This window comes from Ambystoma mexicanum, chromosome 2p (assembly GCF_040938575.1).
Source record: "Ambystoma mexicanum isolate Mex_15411 chromosome 2p, UKY_AmexF1_1, whole genome shotgun sequence".
NCBI lineage: Eukaryota > Metazoa > Chordata > Amphibia > Caudata > Ambystomatidae > Ambystoma > Ambystoma mexicanum.
The window spans coordinates 228,373,102-228,400,262 of NC_090923.1; the positions used below are offsets into that span (position 1 = coordinate 228,373,102).

The window sequence follows — 27,161 nt, forward strand, 5'->3', positions numbered from 1 at the left end:
AATTTCAATCAATCCGGTCGTCACTACTGGATTATGATCTTAAATTCCCTGCCTTGACATTCAAACCCCATCTATTGTGGCTATTTGGGCCCGGGTGATGGGGGCGGGTCGGACTGTGATATGTGATGATAAAAATAGGGTCTGGGGGGGGAGGGAGAAAGAAACCGCTTGTTTTGGAATCGCCCCATCAAGTAAGTGCGAGCCGAAAAACTCTGATTGTCCATTGTATTGTACACGTAAAGGTTACGTTGTCTTCTCAGATGCCGATGTTGTTGCTCCAACCGTTTGATAAAAGTATAGCCAAAAAGTTGGCTAAGAATGTAAAAACAAGTCATAAAAGTTAATCATACGAAAGATTACATTTACATCATGGCCTTCTAAAAGTTTTTCCCACATTTTGTTAACATATTCAAGGTCAAGAGAATTGTCATAGACCCAAGTATTTCAGTCTTAGCGTAGCAAAACTCTCGCAGTGACATAGAATGTCTTCAGCTGTTTCAATTTTTTAGAATCCCACATTGTCTACACCACCGACAATTTCTTTCAATTCCAAGTTTTGCACCAGCAATTTCCAACATGTCAGACATGTTGAATTTAAACAGTAGGTATTGCCTAATCGATTTACTATTTAGGAACGCACACAAGTATTTGGGGGTTTCAGAGCGCCCCAGCCATTGCTGTATAAAGGTACCACTTAACATTTGTTGCAAAATGAACCATGTCCCTTTCTTTTCCTGCATAATGTATTACGTATTTCAGCGGGTGTTTTATCTTTTGCGTGTGTATGATTTATCCACTTGTTTTCTCTATCCTTGGCCCATTTAATGTAAATAGATCCAAGGTATTCAAGCAGCACGCAAACATTGTTTTTATCAATTTCTCTAAACGCTTTCAACAATGGTAGTATCATTATCAAAGGTGCATAACTTAGCATATAGTATTGAGACTTTATATTCCATATTATCACCTTTTCGCATCACGTTACATTCTAGTAAAATAAATTAAATCAGGGTGTTTTAGGCATTCTGAACAAAATGTTTTGAATTTTCCCTTCAGACCTATTCAATTCCTTTTTGAATTTTTTCCCCATATTTCAGCCCCATATAGGAGACAGGGAACAACTTTTGCAGAATATAACAATAGGATGGTACTTAGGGAGCATCCGCCTTGCGTTCCAATGAAGTGACTTAATGCCATAGTGCATTACATACATTTGCCTTTTGTCTCAGTCCACTGTTGATTCCAAATCAATTTCTGATCTACAACACCACCCATATATTTATAACATTCAACCTATTCGATATTCTGTCCAGCAATGGTCCATCTTGGTTTGTTCAAATGTTGGATTTTTGTTTTTCCTAAGAAGGCAATAACTTTGGTCTTCACCAAGTTGATTTTTAGCCCATTGTCATTTCCAAACTTAACTAGCGCCAGCAATTTAAACTTGGGGTATAATCAAGTAGCAGTAAGTCATCTGCATAACCTAGCCAACCGATTTTTAGGTGTCCCCCATTTTGATATCATTTGAGAGGGGGCATTTAGTGCTACTGCCAGGTCTGCCAAATATAAGTTAAAAAGTGTAGCAGCCAGTATGCAACCTTGTTTGACTACTCTACAAGTCAGAATCAGATTGGTAACTTTGCCCTCCCCATCAAGCCTTACTCTAACTGAGGTGTTAGTATACAGTAGCCTGATCATGGTTAGCAGCCGGTGAGGGACCCCATCGGATAAGTTTGTTCCACAGCCTGTTCCTTAGAATCGTGTCGAAGGTGGCACTAAAATCTATAAATGCTCCATATACTGGAAGCTGACGCCTGTTCCAGGGATATTCAATGGATGTTGCAAGAAGAACGGTGATATTATGCACTGTGGAAGACTGTCAGAAAACCTGATTGATTGGGAGGAAGAATGTGATTTTCAGAAATCCATTGGTTCAACTCTTGTAATAATAATTTGGCAAATACTTTTACCGGGATGTCTAATATGGTTAGCTCACAGTAGTTAGTTGGGTCTTTCCAACATCCTTTTTTATGAATGGGCAGAATGAAGCTCTCTCTACAGGTGTTGGGGACCAGACCATGTTTGCCAATCCATTGGAATAAGAGGTATAAGGCATGTGCCCAATGTTCAAGAGAGGTCCTGAAAAGTGCGTTACAGGTGCCATCAGGTCCTACTACTCGTGATTTAGGAAGAGCTTTAATCATTTTGGTGAGTTTTTCAACGGTATGCTGTCCAACACATTGTTCCTCATTCTTAGCACATTTCTCATCTGCTATATCTTGTGCCCCAAGGGTCTTTTTCACATGAGACATAACATGTGCGCATTCACTGTTCATGGACAGAGTTTTTTTTTTGGTGCCATTTACAACAGTCCAAACTCCTATGTTATTAGTAGTTGTGGCGAAATGTGCTAATGACCGACAAACTTCATTGACAGCCTTAGCTCTGTGCTGTCGTAGCCATTTTTGATGGTTGCTCTAATTCTAAGAGGAGCATCTATCTGTTCATGATTTTTTAGCAGCCCAATTGTAGTTCTTAATTTTTTTGCATCGTGGATGACTCTGTCAAACTGCGGTTAATGGTGGTGAGCGAGATTCCATCTTTCGCTCACACTCGTGTAGGATTTTTTTTTGACACGAGACAGCCTGAACGGCTAAAAAGACTTGCTTGAATGCTTGTAAAGCGAAAGGCTCGACTATGTCTTGAAGTGCAGCAGATCCTGCTCCGCTATCTCTCTTCCTTTTTCTAGTTTATTGGGATTCCATTTGATCATATTCTTCCCATTAGTTACAAAGATGTTACCATTCAATTCGTAATTACTTATGTCTTCATCCTTGGAAAGCAACAGATAAAGGGGTAAATGATCGCTCTCCTCAAGTATATCAACCGTTATGTCCAGCAAAAATTCACTTGCGCTCTCATTAATTATTAAGTAATCAATGGTGGTTATACTTTTCCCACTTACACGAGTGGCACCTCTGTTGGTATCACATTCACAGTTACCATTCAGCAAATTCAAATTGTGTGTCTAACAATTTGGCCCAGCCTTTTCCTTCCCTATTAGTGGAATTTTTGCTAGGTGGTCCTGATTCCTGTTTTTTCATCTTGACAAACTTTACTTACTTCAATTAAGGTGTTAAAGTCCACAAGCATAAGGGCGATCTCGGCATCACATTCTTCTAGAATGCGAGATACAGTCTCAATGGTTGTTTTGTTATATACACCATTTGGAGGGTTGCTATGTTCACACCTGATATAGTGTGAGTTTTAGACTAATAACATTGGATTAATACCGCTAACACCATATCAGTGGACTACACAGTGTCATGGGCCATCCAAGGGTGTCTGACTGAGATCAATAGTCCTCCCCTGGATCGTCCCATGGGACCCTTTATAGCTAGACTTTGCAGAGTACTACGCCCGTCTATATCACACTGCTCCCACAGCCAGGTCTCTTGTAGTGCCACCACGAAAAAACAACAGCATATTAGCTAGGAGGCCATCATCTGACGTGTAGTGTGAATTGCCCCTTGGGTTCCATGACATGATAACATCACTGTCATCGATATTTCTTGCCAAACTGAGATTTAAATGCTACCGGCAGCCATTGCCAGTATCCTTCAGGTGTCTCTGTAATATCTTCATCACACAGTTCATCACATGATTTCTTACTTTCCTCTTGCCTATTTTTAGATGTATCCGCATTTCTCCCTTTTCTTGGTGACCCACCCAAAGTAGCCCCATGTTTCAAGCGAGTGTGGGGACCATTTCCGCTTTGGTTGTATTTAACAGTATTCATTAATATTTCTTCACAAGACTAGCCCAATTTACAGAACTCACTTTGGTACTGCAATGTGTATTATAATGTAGATATTCTAGAGCACCACACATTGGATGTCACAGCCTGGGTTACCACCAGTTGGTCAACAATTCTGATGTCTTCAGATGTGATCATTCTTAAAGGTACTATTGTGTGGCACAGTTGGATGATCTGCTCTCCATTTAGCAATACTCTATTGTTAACACAATCTACAGCTTGAAATTGTAGGGCTCTTATTTTAATCTGTGAGGGTCTTTCATTTGATTCATTCACCTTGATCTTGTGCTGTCTATACCTCTTTGTTCTGTGATCCAACTCATCCTGTCTGTCACATAGGTTTAGTACTTTATTAACCTTCAGGTTTGCCTTATTAGGTACAGTGCCCTTGAGGTTGCTGTTAGTATCTGATGTTTCCTTAAAGATACTCTGGATGTCTTCTAAAACAGTCTAATACGCAACTATACTTCCTATCTCTCTTCTTTATCGCTGCTGTACGTTTACGCCCCTCTCCTCTGCCAGACTGGGGATGGTGAATTAGGCTCATTCTCTATGGAGCATGACAGATACTGGCGTATGTCCTTGCCCTTTTTCTTTTCTTTACTCTTTTTGTTTGTAAGTATTTCTTCAACAGAGTGAACAGCTACCACAATCTCAGTGTTGTTAGTACTCACTATCGCTTGAGGATTATCTGTCTGTACTGTGTTCTTGGAGCGGCTTGAACCCGGGAGTGTATTCACCATATCTCCCTATATGAGCTTTGCTCAATGATCAGGGATAAGTTTTTAACATGGGCGTGTCATTTCTCCCTGTATATAGCTGCTTGGGCAATTTTCTTACCAAGCTTTTTACCATTTCTGAGTTCATTTCTGTTGCCGTCCTGTGTTATATTCTTTTTTAGTTTGTGGTGTATTTTTCATACTACTCTCACTCACATTGCATCTCTCTTCCAATCCATTCTGTATCACACATTCTTGTGATCTTTCATCTTCACCCTTTAGCTGTGTCGCACACATTCATACTTCCCTCTTCCGTATTCATGCTACAATCTCTCATTACTTTTCTACCACTATTGATGCTTTTGAGAAAAGTAGAGATTCTACATCCAATTTTCATTCTATATTGTCACATTTGTCTACAAGGGTTGATAGTAGGTTCTCGAGCGCTTCAAACATTTTATGTGACCTCATACTATTGTTGCCGACATCTAGATTACATTCAAATACACTACCATCCTGCTCGGCTACACCTGTACAGCTTATTGGGGAACTGTAAGGAGGTACAATATCCCCACCTCAGCTATTACCCGTTACATCATCGATTTCAATTCTAGTGATATTTTCAGGTCCCACCAAAACATAATTTGCCCGTGCAGGCATCTCAGGGGATATTAAGACAAACTGTTTAATAACACAAACAACTTCTTCGCTACACACACCCTCTAGGCTGTTCTTGGTCTCCCTTAACTTGTGTGATTCATCAAGAGGTTCATTTATGCATCTATCCATTACCTCTATGGTTTCTACTCCACTTCATCCACTTTCAAAACTACAGCAGTATCAACCCTCCCGGTTTGGGGTTCTAAAGTGGAGACCATCTGCTGGTCACATGAGTTCTCATCAGTTCTTACTTCACTCGGTCTTTTTAAAAGATTGGAGATTAATTTAGTTCTTATGCATGGAAGAGCCGCATTTAATTATTCTACAATTGTATTAAGAACTCGCTCTTCTTCAATGCTACTTAGAGTATTTCTCTCCCGTCCATCATGACGCTCTCTTAGAAAAAAAGCTCGTAATTTTAGCTTAGTTAGTTTCATTTAGCAGGCTAGATTTATAAATTGTCTTACGCGCACAGGCTCTGCTAGCACGTTTGGGTCACTCTGCAGCCACGGCAACCATGAGCTTTTTTTTGCATAGCAGTGTCGCCTATACCCTTCAGCGTTGCATTATTAGCCAGAGGCTCCAGCTGCTCAAGCTCCATCAGCAAGGGGGATCACGTAACAAGGCTGCAAGTAGTTTGGGAAGCGAACAGGTAGACAAGCAGTTAGCTGAGACTCTAATACTACTTGCTTACCTTTACTTTAATTTCTAAGATGGCCTTAAGAGATGAGGTGCGTCATTCGCACACACCTACACAGGTGAACTCTTACCAGAAAGGCACTGGGTCACTGCACAGTATGCAGCATGCCAGACAGCAATACAGCACTTCCGGTGCACTTCTGGGTGCACACGCGCTGGTGCGTGCGCCCGTGCCTTATAAAGGCGAGGGGCAGGGACAAAACACTCCTCACACGGCAAAATAGAAGGACATTTCCAAGATTCCAAAAGTCCTCACGCAAGCATCAAGCGGTGTTCGCCAGCAAGACAGCACTTCTGGGTGCGCGCCTACCTTATAGAACCTTTTCACAAAGCCCCTTTTGGACAGTCTCAGTGTACTTCATACCAACGAAGCCAAAGACATGCAGATCCCGTTATCTCACTGGAGATTATGGGCAGGACTTTGCCAATATTAAGAAAATCTACTTCATCATCCAGAGCTGAATGGCATTCAACGGGCTGGCAATAAATGATTGTGGGACTCAGAGACTTGGTAAGCTCCCACAAGATTTCAAAGAGTTTACAATTGCAGGTTGTACCATGCCAATGGCAGGTAAGGACAAAACCCTGGGAGAATAACTTAATGCCAAACTTTTCATGAACTGCTCAAACCAACCATTATTGTTTCCTCAACTCCTACTACTTTAAACTCTTATGTCGTATATGCCCTTTCCTCTATAAAGGAGAATTGTGCATCACAACTGATTACTGTGGTAGCATTCTGTATGGTTATGCCCAGAGTCATTCTGTAAGCTTCAAGTACTGCAAAATGGTGTAGTCAAAGTTATTAATAAACTGAAACGCAGGGCTCAGGTTATGGAAGCTCACTGTGTGTGAAGGAACGCTTTGTGTTTCGAATTACCACCATCGCTCAAATGGTTGCATGGCAAAAAGTCTCAACTCATGTCCAGTCTACCTTTTAAATCTTGTGTACACGCATGCTGTGCTCAAACAACACTTCCCTACTGGCAACACCTGGATGCAATCTTAAAAGAGCTGGCAGATTGGCCTTCAATTCAACTGCTGCCATATTATGGAATTAATTTCCTCAAAACTTACGGGCAATGCGCTCACTGGCAGTATTTAAAAGAGTTAGTATGTAGAGAAGGGAAAGGCTAAGTCTGTGCGCCTCATTCCGTTACGTAGTGCGGGTGTCTAGTGTATAAAAAGCAAATATCTTCCGGCTGCAGTGTCCTAACTAAGACCAATATTCCCTTAATCAGTTTTCTGCCATAGCGCCTTACTTAACTAAACTTCAGTATTTAAAAGAGCTCTTAAGACTTATTTTTGAGTATGTTTTTTTTGGCCTTCCTGTTCTGGATTTGGACTGCCATTGGTTTGGACTCCAGTCTGGCTCAGTTGATTATATATTGATTTAAGCGCTTTTATTTTCTGTTTGTTGCTATGGATTTTAAGGTTTTGTCGGTTTAGTACTGGTTTGTGTTAGGTGTGCTCCTCCATGCCCATGGGCGGAAGGTGTGGTATAAGTATAAAAACATATAAACAAACATACAAGCAGGATCTAAATAGCTCCCAGCTCCGCTCAATTTCTAACCCTGTGCATGTAGACATCTGCTTAGCAAATACCGAAATAACTTCACAAATGTAATTTACAGTAGCAGCACCGTCCAAACGGTCCTAGGAAGAGAACAGATTGAAGTAGTAAAACTGACCTTCTCATAAGGAATCTGCAACAGTTCCAGCACCACAGAGTGAGCTCCCATGTTCCTTAGTAACCGCTGTTGCTGCTTACGACTTTTCCGCACTGAAGCCCCTTCCTGAACACACAGCCTGCTCAGACGAATCAAAATCTGCAAAAGGGGACTAGAAGTTATATTCAGATCTTTGGATACGGTGGGTTCACAGTGGAAAGAAAAATTTACATTTTGAAAAGTCAAGTTCTGATCGTACATTAAAACATGTGTCACTGCTTCAAGTATCAAACCAATATTAATGTTGCTATATTAGTTTAGGCCAATATAACTCTGCACTGGTTTGGTTACATGTTTGTCTCCAACTTGAAACTGTAATCCGCTTGCATACAAAATGCATAGACGCTTGACACCCACAAGTGACAATATATGCTCTGCATTACTCAAACCCTGCACGGTAAGGTTTTCTTCCATGATGTCCTTTTTTTTATATTTTCAGCACACAATACTGGTTGACATTATTTGTAAAGGAAAATAGATAAGAAAATAGTAAATCTTTTAAAACAAGTCCAGAGCTGCAGAGTGGCATGTAGACCAGGTGAAGCCAAACTTTGTGATCTGCCAGAAAGTGAAAGTGTACTCATTAGGGATGCCTTCAGGAGCGGGTAGGTCCGCTATTCTCTCATAGGTTTCAATGTGTTCAACATTGTATAAGAACTGCTACAATTTTGGAGGGGCAGGTTTGGGTTGGATTTTGTTATTGGAGTCTGCCCTGTCGATCTGTTTTTTACCTTTGCTTATGATATTAGAACATGTACCAAGCCTACCACATTAATCATTTGGATTTCATGTATGGAATTTATTATTCTACATCTGTATCCATGGATCTTTTTGCCCAACCAATCCGGGGAATCTGTCTGTTAACGCAAAAAAGTACTACTTCACAAAGACTACTTTTAAATACACTATCCCACAGCTTGTGTGCCATCACAAGTCTTTTGAGGAGACTGCGCACTTAAGTTGTTCTTTTAGGTTGTTTACAAGAAATGTAATATGTACAGGTTCACTTATCAGCAACACATCATTCACCCTTTAAAAGAAGGGTGTTACTACAGGGTATAGGGGCCTCTCAGGTTTTAACAGTTTTCACCGGCAGTTTGAACTGCTGATTTAATTCCCACCACGGTGGATGCAACATCATGTAAGATGTCTTACAAGCATCAGCATGTGATTTGTCATCTTTTGGAAGTACTTTCAGTGGTCCCTGTTCTTAGCACGATTGTACCCTTACTTTGCGCTAATGACATTATTAAATTACTACAAACTATACACAGAATGCAAAGAAAAACATTCAAACTGTGAAAACCTGCAGACTGCAACCAATAGGCTGAGAAGTACAGTGGTTAAGTGGTGAGGAGTTGGTTGTAATAGCCTCTTATCTTTTCTGTCTGCTCTTGCTGCAACCTGCAGCGGTTAACTTCAGCCAGAGCCGACAAAGCAGGGACACCTGTGTGATGAGTGCCATTAAGTAAAGCGGTCTCACATGGAGCGCTTCTGCCAATAATGTTGGCTTTGCTGCACTGACTGTGTAAGGATAGAGGGGTGCTTATTGGCGATATAGGTTAATGAAGGTATGAAAAATTCATAAGTGCAGGTCGGAAGCACCTGTTACATCTGTGCTGCTGTATATTCTACTATGTGTAGTGGAGGAGGGGGGGGGGCATGGCGCTGGAATGGGTTAGGTAAGGGTAGTCCCAAGTTTGAGAGCAGCACTAGGTGCATTGCCAAGGGGGGCCAGGGGGTATTGATAGCAAATGGATATGGTAGGAGTCTTTCTTTAGTGTGCTACGCCTTGTGGGTCATATGTTGAGGGATGAGTACGGTAGAACGTTGAGATTTTAGCAGTAATTGAGTTAGTGAGGGAAGAATGACATTATAAGGAGTGGTGTTGTAAGGAAAGGACTACTGCTCTGTATGAGTACATGGGTGAGTGGGTGGGGCACACCTCCTACTCCTTTCCATTACTACTACTAAACGACCAGTGATCCCAATTGTATACGTAAAACGGCACATGTGACCAGTAGTAGACAGCCAATTTGCCACTTGTGGTAACATTGGCTGATGACAGGCTATTCTCTTCAAGAGGCCTGTGAGCTAGCACAAAAGCATCAAAACAGCAATTATACTGTGGTGTCAAAGCAAAATGTCCAACCAAGTACCTACAAAAACGTGACTAATTAAACTAAAAAATACAAACGCACTTATTGAAAACACACTAACCCAACCCCTGTAAAAAAAGACTGAATATGGAATTTGTTTATTGAAATTGGATGCTCTGGATCTTAAAGGATAGTTCCGGGACTTTTTTTTTATTGTTCCTATGGTTCGGCCATGTGTTTTTAAGCATAAATCGGTAGATCGTAGAAAACTTTCCTATGGACCTTACCCGACTTTTCGTCCATTAACGCACTCGAAAACATCCGCCATTTTATGATAATCCTCTCACTTGCCGCATCGCCCTGGCTCACCTGCTTTTGCGGCACTAAATCAAATCCCCCGCCCCTGAGCCTGACATCAGCAGACGCGTACCGCCCATTTCCCGTTTCGTGTCAACAATCGCTGCGCCTCAGCTAATGAAGTGTCGCCATGGAAATGGCAGGACGCCTCTTTCCTCAATAAGTATAAACAGACCGTTTCACAACACACAGCAGCAGATTTTCGAATCCATTCCTCTCTCTGTGTTACTTTGAGTATTCTGTGACTCGTTTCTGTGCTCTGGTCAGCTACCTCGTTGATTGTAGCCCGTGTGAACAGATACCAGTACCACCGCTATAAATTATTTTACTTTCTTTACCACATAATGGCTACAATAATGCCGTATATGTACGAGCCCGAGTACACCGAGGAAGAACTACTGGAACGGCAAGCACGCGAAAACGATGGGGATTCGGACGGCAGTTGGGAGGACCAGTCAACGGATGAAGAGCCTGGACCATGTCGCATGGACGGCGTCTCCACCTGGTGCACGTGCAATCGGTGCGAGCTAATGCCAACTGAGGAGGAGAACTGCTGCTGCCGAGAAAACTCGGGATGCCTGGCCTACATTTCGGAAGGCGAGCAAAGTCTGCAGGAAGGCGAGCAAAGTCCGCAATGCATCACCGAGCTGCCAGAGTTCAGGGAAGCCTGCCTCTCACGGACCGTGTTGAGGATGATGATGGTGCTTATGCACGAACTTCGCGGCACTGTTCGTCCGCGTAATCCGAGTAACGAGTAAGTATACTCTGGTTGTGATGTCAGTGATGCCACTACTATGTCATGGTCATCTCCCACATATAAAATTACATCTACATATCATTCGAATGCATGTAAATTGGTTCCATATTGTGCATTTTCTAGATAGAATTTTTTTCAAAGCAGAATGACATTTTTTACCTGAATCGACAGTGATAAGAAAGTTTTGTCATTTTAATACAGTTTGCATCTTTCATTTTCACAGGTGGTACAGGCTGGTGGCCTATCGTTGCTTCACTTGGTGGCTTCACGGGAGGCTCGGACACCGCGTTCGGAGAGTAATACCTGCCTGTGCGGTACTTGCCATTAGACAACATTTCCCCAGCGACAGTGGACAATACAGCGGATTTTCCCTGGATGTGCTGCAACCGCAAATTTACAATGTGTAATGTTTATTATTTATGTTCAATTGAAATTAAGATCCAAAATAAAACCCAATATATATTTTAACAATGGTTGTTTTGATTTGTTCAAGCGTTGGCAATAAAAGGAAGGCTGTTGTATTTTATTGATACAAAACATGGTTATAGGTAAATATGGTTGATCATAATAAATCATCCTTTTGGTCACCGGGTACAGAGATGACCACCTCTGGCCCGTGCCGCCTTGCCACCACAGGCCAGCCTGCTGCTGACTAACTGCCTAGGCATCCAGGGTCTCCAGGGTGAACTGCACCCATATATTCTCCTGGGAGGGTGAGGTATTTATAAACTCACCCCCTGCCTTCCATGTACTAGATCCTGCAGCCAGCCTCTTACATGCAGTTAGATGGCCTCTCCTTGGTGAGGCCCTGCGGCAAACGAGTCTTGTCTGCACGACCACCGCCCCAATCCACCCCCCGCCCTATCAAAGGCAGTTCGCACCGGGGTACTTGTGCTGGCAACTGGAGCAGTCAGGGAGCGATAAAGGCCAAGAGGTGCCAAAGACCATGTACACTTCAAAGTGGTCTACAGAGCATGGGTTGTTGTTCCCATGTCTACCTCCAGACCCCGTGTCTCCTGCCAAGCATCCCCCCTCACGCTGGACGGCCCCCTGCAATCCACATAAGTGTGTCTCCATTCACGAGTCTTCCTGTGTCTTGTCTGCACGACCACCGCCCCAATCCACCCCCCGCCCTATCAAAGGCAGTTCGCACCGGGGTACTTGTGCTGGTAACTGGAGCAGTCAGGGAGAGATAAAGGCCAAGAGGTGCCAAAGACCATGTACACTTCAAAGTGGTCTACAGAGCATGGGTTGTTGTTCCCATGTCTACCTCCAGACCCCGTGTCTCCTGCCAAGCATCCCCCCTCACGCTGGACGGCCCCCTGCAATCCACATAATGCCACGACATATACACGTCATTCATTCACAAACACACCCCTGTTTCGAATTCTTTATAACCCACTTCATATTTCTAATGAGCACTTCTTTGCGCTTTGCTAGTCAACCCGTGAAGGTGCTGGTTATCTGCTCTTCGTCTCTGTGAACTTCCGTGACCACGTCGAGGAAACTCGTCAGTTTGCAACCTGTGAACTGCTCCCTGTTCTACGACAAGAAACTACTCTGATCCCTGCATCTAACTGTTTGTTCGTCAAGGTAAGGCCATGTACCATAATCATTTTGCGTCCAATTTCTTTTCGTTCAAGACAGTACATGCAAGGAACTAGTCACATGTTCTGAGTTTACATTGGTATTCATAGAGAATTGTTGATCTTTTCTTTTCAGAACTTTCCACAATGCCTGCCTGTTCCATTGGCGGTTGTCCTTCGAAGACCCATAATAAATCAGAAGGTACTATAATGCATGTTTTCCCTAAGACAATAGATCAGATAAGAGAATGGGTCCGATATTGCGGATATCCACCGTCTGAGCTTGAAAGTAGAGTCCTAGAGGTCTTTGCGGACAAGAGGGGTGATCGATACCGCATCTGCAGCAGGCACTTTACCTCTGACATGTACTCCACATCATTGCTAATAAAGAAGAACACACCGCGAGCGAGGCGAAAATTGCTCTCAACCGCTATTCCCACTCTATTCGTCCACATCCCTCCACTGGTGAGTCAAGTTTACGTATTTATCTCTTGGCCTTGCGGTAGTGTGTAGCATTAGCTAACAATAATTTCCCCATTTATGTATCCACTCAATATGAAGGCGGAAGATTCTCCATCCGTGTCATTATTGCAGTCATCAGCCACTTCAAGCGCCTATCGGGTAATCTTACTTGGCTATTCTGCCACTGACTTGTTTTAGGCATGTAAATCAATAGTTTTAATTTATCGTGTAATTATGTTACCTAATGGTACACCCTTGTACTCGTCCTCTAGTCTTTGTTTTCAGTTATAATTATTGTTATCCAAAATAACGCAAGTACTGTCTTTCAGGGAGATGCTGAGGAGTCCAACGTATTGACGACTACCGTTGATGTCACTCAGATGCTCGAGGTACGTTTCAGGACAGTTCCGTCGCCCTCCTATGTGTCTTCTTTTTTCAATTTTGTGTTCATTACTAATGAAAGTCCTATGTTTCAGGGAGTCGATGGAGCATTAGTCCAAGAAGAAGGGGGAGCATGCAGTTACGGGTCGGCGCAACAGCTTGCAGAAGTGTGCACCGCAGTTACATCCTCCCTTGATGTTCTTATGCATTTCGAGGTATGGATACTGACAGTTCGATCAAGCGAAATCATATGACGTGATTACATCCGCTATACTTCCTTCTTTATTAACGCTAGTACTATGTTTCAGGGAGATGACGGAGCTTCTTCTACAAGAACATCACCCCTAGTAGTTGATGCAGATCTCTGGGTGGTGACACTTCCAACGATCAAGCAAATCGAATCATATTTACATATCCATTATTTATTTTAGACAACTGATCATTTGTGCAGGTCTATTTAGATGAGCCGTTCACGCCTGCACAAACTTTCTGTTCTTTTTATCAAAATAGAAAACCATACTAATGCAATTACTGTGTTTCAGGGAGTCACTGAAGCATCATCTTCAATAATATCATCAATGGAAGTCTATGAGGAGCCCGAGGTATGGATCTTGCCAGTTCCATCTAACTAGATCAACAATGCGTGAATAATTGTCGTTTGAATGTTCTACACAAAGCGTTCATTCGTGTTTTGCTATTGAGATGTACGTGGGTATTGGTCCCCAAGTACATTTTGTGTTTTCAATATTATTATACATACTAATGAAAGTTCTATGTTTCAGGGAGTCGATGGAGCGTCAGTGCGTGATGGATGTGCTTATCATGAAAATGTAGTCGTTGCAGCGCAAGAGGAAGTGGAGACATGCACACACGAGTCGGAGCAACAGCGTCCTGATGTTGAAGTTCGAGGCAAGAAAGTTTCAAAGAAAAGAAAGCAAAAGAAGGTTAGTGTCCTGGTCACTATATTATGTTGTTTGTCACTGTTAATAGTTCAATACTGTAAGTTGTGTTTAAACTGAACATCCCTTTTCCAATCTGTCCTCTAGTTCCGAGTGGGTGTACGAACTAGATCTACACAGACAGTGAAGCGAACGAGAGATGTTGCTTGTCAAACCTTTTGGCAGGGACTTGAGACTGGAGATGCATCGTGCCAATGGGAAGAATATGAAGTGATTGACAACGGAGCTATACCACCACCAGCCATTGATAGTGAATGTCCTCCTGGTAGTTCGGATGCAGTTGGAGATAAATTCACAGAATCCACACCCGCAAAAACTAAGACCGCGAGAAAGTTGAAGAAATTGTCCTATTCACCCATTGCCGGAGAAGGAACAGATGTTGCAATGGAAGAGAATGAAGTGGACTACAATGAAACACCTTCAATATCACTGAACATAGCGGAAGACGATATCAGAGATTCTACCTTTCATGTGAGTGACATGTCCTCAACGTTACAGGCCGAACCAGCTGGGATGCAGAGTGACACTATAAGGAAAGAGGCCAAATTCATTGTATTCGATAGTTGTTTGATTGATATAATTATTCGGTTGAAATGTGGGCATTCGGTAGGTGGGGAAGTATGTGGGGAGCCATTGATTAATGTGACTCGTGCAATTCGAGGCACTAACCTTAAAATACATGCCACCTGTACAAAATATCATCCTTTCTCATGGTCTGCACAACCCATGCTGGGACAACTGCCAGCAGGCAATCTACTTTGTGCAGCGGCTGCACTTTTTAGTGGTTCAAGTTTTAAAAAATTAGAGTCTTTCTTTCAGTTTGTGGGAATCCGTTTCATTGCGAAAACTCAGTTCTACAAATACCAAACCGATTATCTATTTCCAGCCATTAGCGAAGCTTGGAGAATGGAAAAAATGTCTATTGATAGTACATTCGCGGGCAAACGGTTCAGGCTAGCCGGTGATGGACAGTGCGACAGCCCAGGATTTTCAGCCAAGTACTGCACCTACCACTTTCAGGACATGGAAAGTAAGAAAATTGTGAGTTCGGTGGTTGTGCAGGTGTCACAAAGTACATCCTCAGTGGCCATGGAGAAAGTTGGCTTTGTAGCATCATTGCAAGAACTACAATCGCGGGGAATGGTGATCGACCTGATAGCCACGGACAGACACGTTTCAATTGCCAAGACAATGAGAGAAGAGTACAAAAATATAAATCACCAATTTGACGTTTGGCATCTTGCAAAAACAATCAATAAAAAAATGTCTGCTGCAGGTAAAAAAAAAGAAACGCAAGGTATTTCACAGTGGTCCAAGTCAATCAGCAACCATCTTTGGTGGAGCTCAAAAACATGTGGAGGGTCGTTGGAAATTCTACTGGAAAAATGGCGGTCAGTAATGCCACACTGCACAAACGTTCATCGTTGGAACACAAACCGACATTTCCACAATTGTGAACATGGCCATTTGTCCACAGAGGAGGCACGGAAGAAGAAGTGGTTGATTCCTTCATCACCCACTCACAAAGCCATTGAAAAGATTGTATTTGATAAAACTATAACAAGAGATTTGAGGGGACTCACGGAATTCTGCCACACAGGAGATTTGGAGGTGTTCCACAATATGTGCCTAAAGTACAGGCCAAAACGATTGCATTTTGGCATGGAGGGCATGATAAATCCGACTCTTCTAGCGGTCTTGGCACATAACCATAACGTTGGACGTCAACAAAGTAGGACGACCGGAACTTTAGGGACGCTTCGCTACAATAAGGCCTTCACTAAAAGAAGTAAACAATGGGTGATCAAACCAGTGTTTGAGGATATGCAATATGAGTTTATTGAGAGACTTATTGTTGACGTCCTAGATAGGCACATAAATGGAGTTGTGAACGAACCTGTGCAGGTGACAACTGCATTGCCACCCAACATTGCCTCTGTTCCATGTCCACCTAAAGAAGAGCTCATTGAGAAATACACATCACGGTTTAAATGATTGTAATTTGATTGTCTGTTCTCTCGAGTCTCCTCATGTCGCAGGCCCATTGAATATGTTTATATATCGAACCTTGTTCATTTGCGCATTAAATTAAACCAAACAGTAATATAAATTATTTTTCCAAAAATATAGAATGTCTCCGTATTTATGGTTCTGTGGGGCAGCAAAGCAAGCAGACAAAATGCAAAGATGGAGTGTAAATTTCAAGTCCTGTAAAACGGCCGTACACTGAATTTAGCTAACTAGGAATGTGTGTTCGTTCAAAGTGAAGGTCAGCTGCTTTGATTTTTTCTCGAGTGCCAGAATGGCCCACGACTCAGTATAAGGTTCTATTGTTATTTGACCTTGACAGGCCGGGACCAACTAAGAAACGATAATGAATATAATTTCAGAAACGAAAGCCATTTCATGTTCGTTCATTAGAAGAAATAAAACGTCGGCATAGAAGGAGTGGTATTTCGGGGCTGCCCTACGCACAGACACAATGGAAAATGCAAATATAATGTAAGTAACTCTTTAGATGAGTTTATACCGCAATTTAATTACTATACAGTAGCTTTAAAGACGGGTTAAGTTGTACTTGTTCATTTTATGTGGCATATTGTTTTGTACCGCGCACTATCTTGGGGAGAACCGTCTCCTTTTACGGAAGCACCTCCAAACCTTCCTCTTTGCTTCTGCTTTCTCTCTCCCTCTCCCCTGCTACAACTTGTCCACTGTCTGCGACCTCGGTCCTGGGCCCTTCCACTCTCCACCTGCACTCCCTGTCAACCTCTGCACTGGGGGACTGTCTCAGTATCCTACAGCCCCCCTTGACGTATAAAACCCAGTTGCACTGTCCTAGCTATGAAATAATTTCCAGACCTAATATATAAAATGAATAATTTTAATAAAGATCTGATGGTGAGACTAATTTCCTTTTTTTATGTTTTTCAAATAGATACATCGTGCATTACTGCATGTGTCACGAGTACCAGACACCGGCGGATGGCTTTTTCAATCGCCAGTTGCTTCTCCGCGTGAACAACGTTAGTACCCTGACCATTTTGTGGGACGATCGCCAAGTACAAGTATGCCCTTACGCGGTACTAGCGGCTAGATGCAACATACAGACCGTTGTGGTGCCCTAGTGCCTCGTTGTTGGAATAGCCATGCGATTATCAGTGCGACCGAAGAGCTTATTTTATCGTAAACCAACACCCTGTCTACTGCACACGAACATCGCTTGCCTCAAGACGAAATATTTTGGATCGAGAGCAAATAAAAATGCAAATCGCTGAATATTCTCAAAACATTTGATGTCAAATAAATGTACTTTGCCAAATGTACAATCTTGCCGTTTGCTTTTAAACCACTGTTTCATATTCCGAATTGTGGCGCTGTATTGTGAGATGATCTAAGACCCTGTGTACAGCAAAGGAACATCGTGTGCCTCGAAACGAACTTTTCGGAACGTGAGCAAATAAAAATGCAAATCGCTGAATATTCTCAAAACATTTTATGTCAAATAAATGTACTTTACCAAATTTACAATCTTGCGGTTTAATTTAAAAGTACAGTTTCATATTCCCAATTGTGGCGCACTGTGTTGTTTGAGCTCATCTGTGTTGATTTCCTGGTTCTGTGTGGAGTCGCGTAGAAGACGCCTGGGCGCGTTTGCCTACGCAGCTCAGTCACGTCACGGATAGAGGCGGGGAATATGAATGTTTTGATCAAGTCTGTTTCAGGGGCGGGGGATTTGATTTAGTGCCGCAAAAGCAGGTGAGCCAGGGCGATGCGGCAAGTGAGAGGATTATCATAAAATGGCGGATGTTTTCGAGTGCGTTAATGGACGAAAAGTCGGGTAAGGTCCATAGGAAAGTTTTCTACGATCTACCGATTTATGCTTAAAAACACATGGCCGAACGATAGGAACAATAAAAAAAAAGTCCCGGAACTATCCTTTAAGACAGGTGCACAGGCTATAATAGCAGCAGCAAAGTCAAGCTCAATAAAGGGATCAAGACAGTCCAGCAATGACAGCCTACTGAACACCTCGGACTATAAACCCCCCCCACCGCTGCTGACCCCCCCTTCACCCTCTCCCGTGACAATGCACCTCCCCTCTACTTCCAACTCACCGCCCTCACCCCACCCAAGCAGACACCCACTCACAATTTCCCCTCCCTCAATGCAGCACTCACCACCCTGGCCAACCCTATCAAGTCTGCAAACCCACCCACCATCCGGCACACCCCTGTGCCGCTCAAGCACCCTGCAATCTGCTCAGACGGACCGTCAGCAAACTGCCAGATACTCACTGGTCTCCCCTTCTCCTCCCCAGGTCACCTCCTGCACACTTTTGTATAGGTGCGCTCTAAATGTCATATCATATCACTGACCCTACCCCCTGGAGCCTTCCCCGCCCACTCCCAACCCAGTCTTCGCACTTTTCATGCCTCCCCAAAACACTGCAGCATGATCAATATCGCCCTAAACCCACCCCTTCGTTCTCCTACATAGGCCTCCCAGCTATGACATAAACTGCCAATTATCTGTGACTCTCTCTCACCCACGCTGATCCAGCACCCTGAACTCACTATGTTAGGAGATATCAACATCTGGTTTGATGTCTGCGCCAACCCCATGACACGCTTCCTCATGAACAATCTGGAAGCTCTCGGCCTGTCACAACTGATCTCTCACCGGACCCACACTGCAGGACACATATTAGATGCACCTTTCTGCTTATCAGCACTTATAACACCATTATCCCTTTCTCACTTGAATACCTTCCACCCTACCCACCACTCCCACCAATCAATCCCTCAACTACCCCGGCCACCCTCCCTCTTTGGAATAAAACATCATTCCAGACTTAGCCAATTCCCTACTTCATTCACTTCCAGATCTCTCTCACAAGGAAGGATCTTCCTCCTTCGAGTCCTTTGACCTGTGGCTATGCATAGCTATGACCCCCTTCACAACACTTCGTCACCCCTCCCGACAATCAAACCAAAAGTGGTACACTCCCACCCTCAAAAGAACTCAAAACCCACAGGCATCTCCTAGAGCATGCCTGGAGGACCACACCCACTCCTAACAAAACAGCCCTTGCAAGACTGAACAGGGCATACTTTAAAGAAAGAAAAACAAAAAACAAGCAAAAAACATTATGGGAAAGAATCTCCAACTGAAGAAATCTGTGCAGGGAACAGCACTAAATCCTAGGGAAATTCAATTCCCCCAGCTGCCTAGCCCTCCCCTCTCATGCCCCTGTCACCCAACTCACAAGCTCTCTGCAATGAATTTTCAAATCACTTTCATATTGTTGCGCTACAAAGACCCCATGCCATTACTACAAAACTAGCTCTAATCATGTACCGTTACTCGCCCTCCCGACCCACCTACACTTCTTTCACCCCTCTTTCCAAGGCTGAATTCAGGCAAGCTTGTAGCACTTAGAAGGGCATCAGGCTTGCCTGAAGACCTGTGCCTACCACCCCTACCAAAAAAAGATCCTCACTCATCCTCCTGGATCTCTCCGCTGCCTTTGATACAATCGACCACAGAATATTATGAACAGGCTTCTTACCCTAGACATCAAAGCCTTCGTCCTGAATTGGACCACCATCTTTATTTCCAATCGCTCACAAATCGTTCTCCTTCCCCTTTTGCCTCCACCACCCTCCCAGTCACAAAAGGGGTTACGCAAGCAGCTGCCCTCTCACCACTCCTTTTCAACCTCTACCTTAGCCCACTGCCAGCTCTCATCCGCTCACACAACCTTACCTGCTACAACTACGCAGACGATACGCAGATCATTTTCAAAATCCCCAAGATCCAAGTCTCGCCACTTCCCAACCTGGCCTCACAGACATCGACCATTGGATGACTCAACACCACCTAATCCTCAACCCTGGCAAATCAGATATTCTAATTTGTAGCAAAACTGCTCTTATCCCCCAACCTTTTCCTTGGCTGGCTGCACTTGGAGCCCCACCTGCCCCCTCCAACCTCATCAAAAATATTGGATGCACGATGGAGGCAGACCTATCCCTCTCCAAGCACACCAACTCCGTATCCCGAACCTGCCACTTCCACCTAGGCATCCTAAAACAAATATTTCCTTACCTCTCCTACCGCCAAAGAGTTCCCGCAATACAGGCCATTATCTCCCGTCTGGACTACGCCAACTACCTCCATCTCAGCGTCCTTGCACGCCATCTAAGGAAACTCTATCTGATCCAAAACACAGCTGCCAGACTGCTCTCTGCCCTCTCACTCAGAGAACACATCACCCCTGCGCTCAGAATTCTGCACTAGCTCCCAGTTAGCCCAAGAGTAACTTTCAAAACCATGTGCATTACACACCGAGCACTCCATAATACAGGACCAGAGTTCCTTCAGAACAAAATTATCCACTACCTCTGATCATGCTCAGCTCTCCTCCTGGCTATTCCACCGCACCACTCCACCGGTATCTCTAACCCTCTTCCTCTGCACATCCGCCACAACGAAAACTACCTCTCTTTAAAAAAAAACATTAAAATCTGGCTTTTAACTGCACTATCCTCAAAACCCATGCGTTCGTGGCGTTACCGACCTTTCCCAAACACCTGAAGGTGCCAGCTGTGTTTGCGGCTCAGACCACACACACTCATACACCCTTCATGGCCCTTCCCTCAAGCGCCACCAGCTGATTAACAACACTCACATGTGAAATGTCACAGAATTGATAAACGGCTGCACCATGCATGCATAAAAATCAAGCAAATCACAACAATAGTAGTAGAAGCACAATGGTGTGATAGAACCAACACCACCACCACTGCAATTGCACACGACCAGCCTTGAAGAATCTTGCAAGCACAACCTATAAGTTGGAGCATACACTGTTTTTGCAGCTAACCGTTTTATCACACCTGCAAGAACCAACAGAAGAAGCCAAAATAACTGTGCGGGTGCCCTATCATTAAAGGGCCATCAACGGCAGTAAGGTACATAAAATACACCACTTTATTGGCCACACGCATGGCTAACCACACACATCAGTATACAGCAAGGACTACTAACAAAAATTCAGTAGGGCTGTTCACAAATTCTCAGTCTACTTACACCGGACTATGCCACAACACCTTTGACATAGAATACAGCGCAGTCCTATGACAAATTTGGGAACGCTGAGAAAGTCTCTAGCACTGAGGCCACCCCTACTTTTCTCTGCGCCCATCCTTAAGCATGACCGCATGGGTTGCTCCTCTACCGGACCCTGGCCAGCCCAGCTAAGCCTTTGTCGGTCAAAAGCATGTATGCATCATAATTGTGCTCCACAACCTCCAACAATCTGGACTTCGGTCGCCCGAGGGCGTTCCCACTAACAGTACAATTAAACTATAATAATGGTAAAATTGGCACTATACAAATGACAAGTACAATACAATATGTGCAGTGGAGGAGTGGGTCAGGAAGGTCCATCATCTATCAACATACTTAACAAGGTTGGGGGTAGTCGAGTGAATAAAACGTTATCAGTAGCCCATATTGTATGTTTTATAATGCGGGATACAAACCGGCTGCACCAGGTGCGGCCACCAGCAGCCTAGCAAAGCAGCCACTGAGACCACAGTGATGGCTATTGAAACTAGGACCACAAACAAAACATGTTTCTGCACTTACCGTGTATTAGAAAGCCATTTCTGTTCAATGTACTTTTCCGAATGGATTCCATAATTAATTGCATCAGCTTTGATAATTTACATTTGCATATTGCCACTGCCATTACTAATAGCATAACATTCATGTCCCTCCAGTTTACTTTTCAATACTGCAATCACCATATTTCTCCATAATGCTAAAGTCAACACTTTGAGACAATCAACTGGTTGATAATTGTTTCCTACAAATCTTATTATATTTAGGGAGTTTTAGTAATCCCATTATGCCATTTTTCAAAAGCCTCAGAGCACTAAATGAGTGGTACAATGCAAGACTAAGGAAGCACTAAGAAACTTCTAGGTAAGTGCCACTCTAGAACAAGCCCATAAGAATTTAATTTATTTTATTGTGCATTTGTAAGAATCTTATACATCAAGAAAATTGAGTTTTAAAGCGCCCACTGGGCTACATGGAGGGGACATGGGAATGAAGAACAAAATACAACAATGAAAGATAGAGGCAGACCTACGAGGGCTTGTGAGCATTCAGAACGTGCAAGTGCAGAGAGAAGAGAGGGGATGAGGGAGTGTGTGGGGCGGAAGCGTTAAGTCCTATGTGTATCAAAAGCTAGGGAGTGTGCAGCTGGCTGTAAGTGCCTTGGTGGAGTGGTCAGCTGCCAATAAAATAAGTGCAGGCCTGAGGTGACATAGGCCAGTGGGTGCAGGTGGTGGGAGGCTGTAGGCGATTGGTAGTCGGAGTCCAGGACCCGGGAAGACACAAGGACCCTGGTCACCAATATCAGCAACTGTGGGAATTAACAGAGGAGGGAGGAAGGGAAGGAAGAGGTTAAAATGAAGGAATTGTGCAGCTTCCGGAATTTGAGGAGATCCGGATCAAGATGAAGAGGTAGGGGGAGGCTATTCCATAGGAGGGAGTCTGCTGACGAGAAGGATCAGCACCATCTTGCTGTTTAGCGAAGCGCTTAACACAGAGAGTTGGTGCTTGAGGAACGTAAAGATCTGGAGGGAGAGTATTTAGTGAAAGCAAGTTGTAGATAGCGTGGTCCCCGGCCCCAGACAGCCTTGTGAATGATGCAGAGGTATTTGAATTTGATCCTTGCAACAACCCCGGAGCCAGTGTAGAGTTTTTAGGGCTGGAGAGATGCAGTCCCCGGGCTTGAGGCCAAGGATAAGTCTTGCAACCCAATTCTTTTAATTTTTGTTTATTTATTTGGCTGGCTGGTAAAATCAACCTTTCAAATACAATACACAAACATTTCCAAGCACATCTGTCATTTTCATATACATAGTTATTTTAAATAAAACCATAATAATTATGAGATGCACAGCACACTTTCATCATAAGATTAATTTCTGTTGTTGTCTCCGTGAAAAATGCAAATCATATAATAATTAAAATATGCCTGTTCCAAATTCCAAACAAATGCCAATCAAGGTTACTATTCGAGTTATCATCCATTGACAAAATGGCATCTAGGTAATGTATTATGGCGATCCTAATCGCCAGTTTCTTACTCCTGAATACTCTGAGCCATATTTCGTTTTTCATTCATTGGGATGTACAGACATAACCATTTGCTGAAATAGATTTTTCTCATGGACCGATTTCTGCCAGATGCTACAGAGTTTCTTGACAATTCACATTATGACAAAAACGACAGTAATTTAATTCTTTAGGAAGGATTCCTCTCCTTAACATTATTTCTGTTGGTAGAAGATTGAATCTGAATCGCAAATATTGTTGTCTGATGTAAGGTGAAGGGAAATTTACCAAGTAATCCGACATTACCCGATTTTTAAAACATTTTTTTTACCCAAACAGCTGTTCATTAAAGTCCTTATAGGTGCAACATTTGGCTCTATTGCATATCCAATCATATTGGTATAATTTCAACTTCGCTCGGTCTGGGTTTGTTAACAAAATTTCTATGGGTATGGATGCATCCGATAGCGCATCAAGTACACAGCTTCTCCATTTATGTGGAAAGGTGTGAGCTGAGCCGACGAGATGGTGCGCAAGCGCGCTTAAGAGGTTATTATTAAACTAAGCCCAGTTCGAATCGGATCATAGGAAGCGTAGCGCATTTCAGTAGTTTTAGCACAGATTTCCATAATCAAGCTTCACAGGTCCCAGGTATTGTGCTTCACTGGAAGTTTGGTATCGACTCCGTACAATAAGATAGGCACCACTTTAGCTTGATAGATCATCAGAAGGTGGGTATACAAAAATGTTCCATATTTAAACACCATTATGTTTGCCTGTGACTTAAAAGTTTGCAATTTGAGATTCAGTGTCGTAATGTAAGCCGTTTCAGACAATGTGTTGTAAATTGTTAAACCTAAATACTTATACTCTGGGACATTCAGTAATTCCACATTTTGCAAGTGCCACCTGTATTTTCTTTGGGAAGTGTTTCTATTTTTGTGACAGATAACAATTTGTGTCTTTTCCAAATTAATGAAAAGATGGTTTTCCAATGATATGCGGATAATGTGTTCAATACATTTTGGAGCCCAATGGGGGTTTGTGATAACAAGCCAAGATCATCCGCATATAACATCCAGGCTGGGCACTGGGCACCCAATTTTGGTGCATCACTTATGATGACTGGGAACAATTCGCCCAGATCAAGAATTAACAGATTAAATAGAAAAGATGCCAAGATACAGCCCTGTTTGAGGCCTCGCCCTCTAAAAATTAGTTTAGAGAGTAAGCCTTCCGTTGTAAGTCGAACTTGCAGGGATGTATTGGGGTGTAATTGCTTAATTATGGTAATCAGAGAAGATGGACAGTCATAATGAGCCAATTTTTTGTAAAATAATTCACAATCAACAGAGTCGGAGGCCACCCGGAAATCAACAAATGGCAAGTATAATGGCTGGTTCTGGGCGGCACATTGGGATTTCAACATGTTCAAAGTAATAATATTCGGTGATGTCCCTAGCCCAGACACACAACCTGCTTGAAATGGATCTCTTTTTCTTAGACTAGACGTCCAATTGTTCACATCCCCGAGGACAATAAGATTAAAGATTTTTCCTGGGGCGTCCAAAAGGGCAATAGGCCTGTAACTCAATGGATCACCCTCCGTATAGATCGGCAGGATAATGGAAGGTTTCCATGATTGAGGTAATAATTGTTTTTGGTTGATGTTAGAAAACATGTTATATTTATATATCAGACCATATTTGAGGGTGTTGTTTTAGAGTAAAGTTTGAGAGGCCATCAGGGCATGGAGCTCTTGATTGGCTTGCTGTATTTATATAATAAAGAATGTCCTCGTTATCAAAGGTTAGGAAAAAACTTGTCCGCGGTTTGTATTGTCCTTGGGCAACTTGAATTTGTTGGTGGTGAATATAAATTTGAGTAATGTTTAACCCAAGCCTGTTCTGAGACGTTATTCGATTGATAAGCAATTTGATGCCCTGAGGTTGATTGATTAATGATGGCCCAGATTTGGACTGTGTTCTTCCCTGCTAGTGCACTCAGCATTCTTGAGCCATCATTTTGGTACATAGCTGCCTTATGATTCCGTAACCAATTCTTATGCCTGGTTTTTAATTGAGTTATGACTACTCCTCTGATGTTTAATGGGAGTTTCAAGGCATGTCATTTTTTTTTAACGAAACATTGTTTTTGCTGTTTCCACTTCATTATTAAATACATGTAAAGTTGGAGCTTTTGTTACCATTGGTTTGTTTGTCTGACATTAAAACAATTGCATTAGGTCATGATATACAATTTCTTGACATTGACCCATATTTGCTTTATGCAATTCTAGCGCATAGAATTAGTTGAACCTTTTCAAAGATGTTTCACTCCATCGCAGATTATTACATTCAGCATTAACTATTATAAGGTTTGCCGGACATTTAACTCTAGTGTCATTTACAAATTCCGTTACATTCCAATTCATTAACAAGCTATTATGATCACTCAAAGTTGTGATATTAATACGAAATCTGGTGATTTCTGTAATAAGGGGCTGGTTCACATAAATGTAATCAATGATTACTGAGGTGTTACCTCTATGCCATGTTGGTTGTGGGGGTATGTCATCTACAAAAGTACCATTCAACATCTGGAGGCTGTGTGATTCAAAAAAATGATTCCATAATGTTTGTCTGCTACTAATCTTAGATGTTCCCAGACAATGCAGATTTAAATCCCCTGCTATGATTACATAGGTTATGGTTTTGTCAATACATATTCGGTCCATTAAGCAAGTCATGTCTCTCATAAAAGTGTGATCAGAAATGCCAACAGGGTTCCAATATACGTTTATTAAGGCATATGATGTACTGCCAACATTGAGCTTTATCATCTGCAAAAATGGATTGGGGGATATCCAACTCTGTTTTAAACACATTTTGTGTAACAGCTATGAGTAGCACAGAGGTTGGTCTGCCGTGCTTAGATTTTTGAGCTGGATTTAAGTACATAACATATTTGTCCCAAATCAGAACTGTAGTGAGCCACGTCTCTTGGAACATGGCTATATCAATGTTCTCAATGTTGGGGTTAGAATTGTTTATAAGATGATGGAACCCTCTTGTATTCCAACTGATAAGAGAGACTAGAGTTCGCTTTATAGGCTGGTCTAGTTAATGCATGTATTGATTAGAATGACAGTTGTATGACTTTTTAGTGGATTTTCTCAAACTCAGGTCAGCATTGTTTATAGTACCCTTCCCTTGATTGACTGCAGAGGGCAAATAATTTGTTGAGGGGATTTTTAGAATTGAGGTATTCACATTTATAATAAATCCTAAAGACATTTTTTTTGCCAGCACTATCGTATTAAGAACAACTCTAGAGTCCATCCAAAGTCTGACCGAGGAGAGTTTGTGCATCTTCAAATTCAACCAATTGGATGTCAACAGATTTGATGTCCTCCAGTTCTGGGATTTCCGAAAAGATTGCGAGAATGGACTTACAGTTCAGATCATACTGAACGCTAGGTGATGGGCGGCACAATGTAACTAACGAATGTAAGGCTGGTACTTTTACAATTCCTGTAGTAGGTTTTTTTAACTGAGCTACGTCCGGCCTGGCATTGGTAGTAGGAGTAGCTACCAGAGTTTTCAGGTCAGTAAAGTTTGCGATGGCTGTTTCTATTGACCGATACATTTCTGGGGCCATAGCCGAAATGATGTTGGAGCCTCCAGATTCAGAAGTCGAGTCTATTGCTCTTTCTCTAGGTTGCAGCGCAAATTGCACTGCATCAATCCGAGAGCTGGGTTGAGCAGAATTGTGTGTGGATGATGTTTGAACTAAAG

General features: G+C 42.7%; 1 protein-coding gene across 7 annotated transcripts in view; it reads right to left on the reverse strand.

Moving 5' to 3' along the window:
* ITPR1 (inositol 1,4,5-trisphosphate receptor type 1) overlaps window positions 1-27,161 on the reverse strand; it is a 3,145,915-nt gene that overhangs the window by 1,806,406 nt on the left and 1,312,348 nt on the right. For all 7 annotated transcript variants that reach the window (XM_069643506.1, XM_069643503.1, XM_069643505.1 and 4 more), the window contains one exon: window positions 7,587-7,724. In XM_069643506.1, the coding sequence (XP_069499607.1) occupies window positions 7,587-7,724 (138 nt within the window). The remainder of the gene's footprint in view (window positions 1-7,586; window positions 7,725-27,161) is intronic.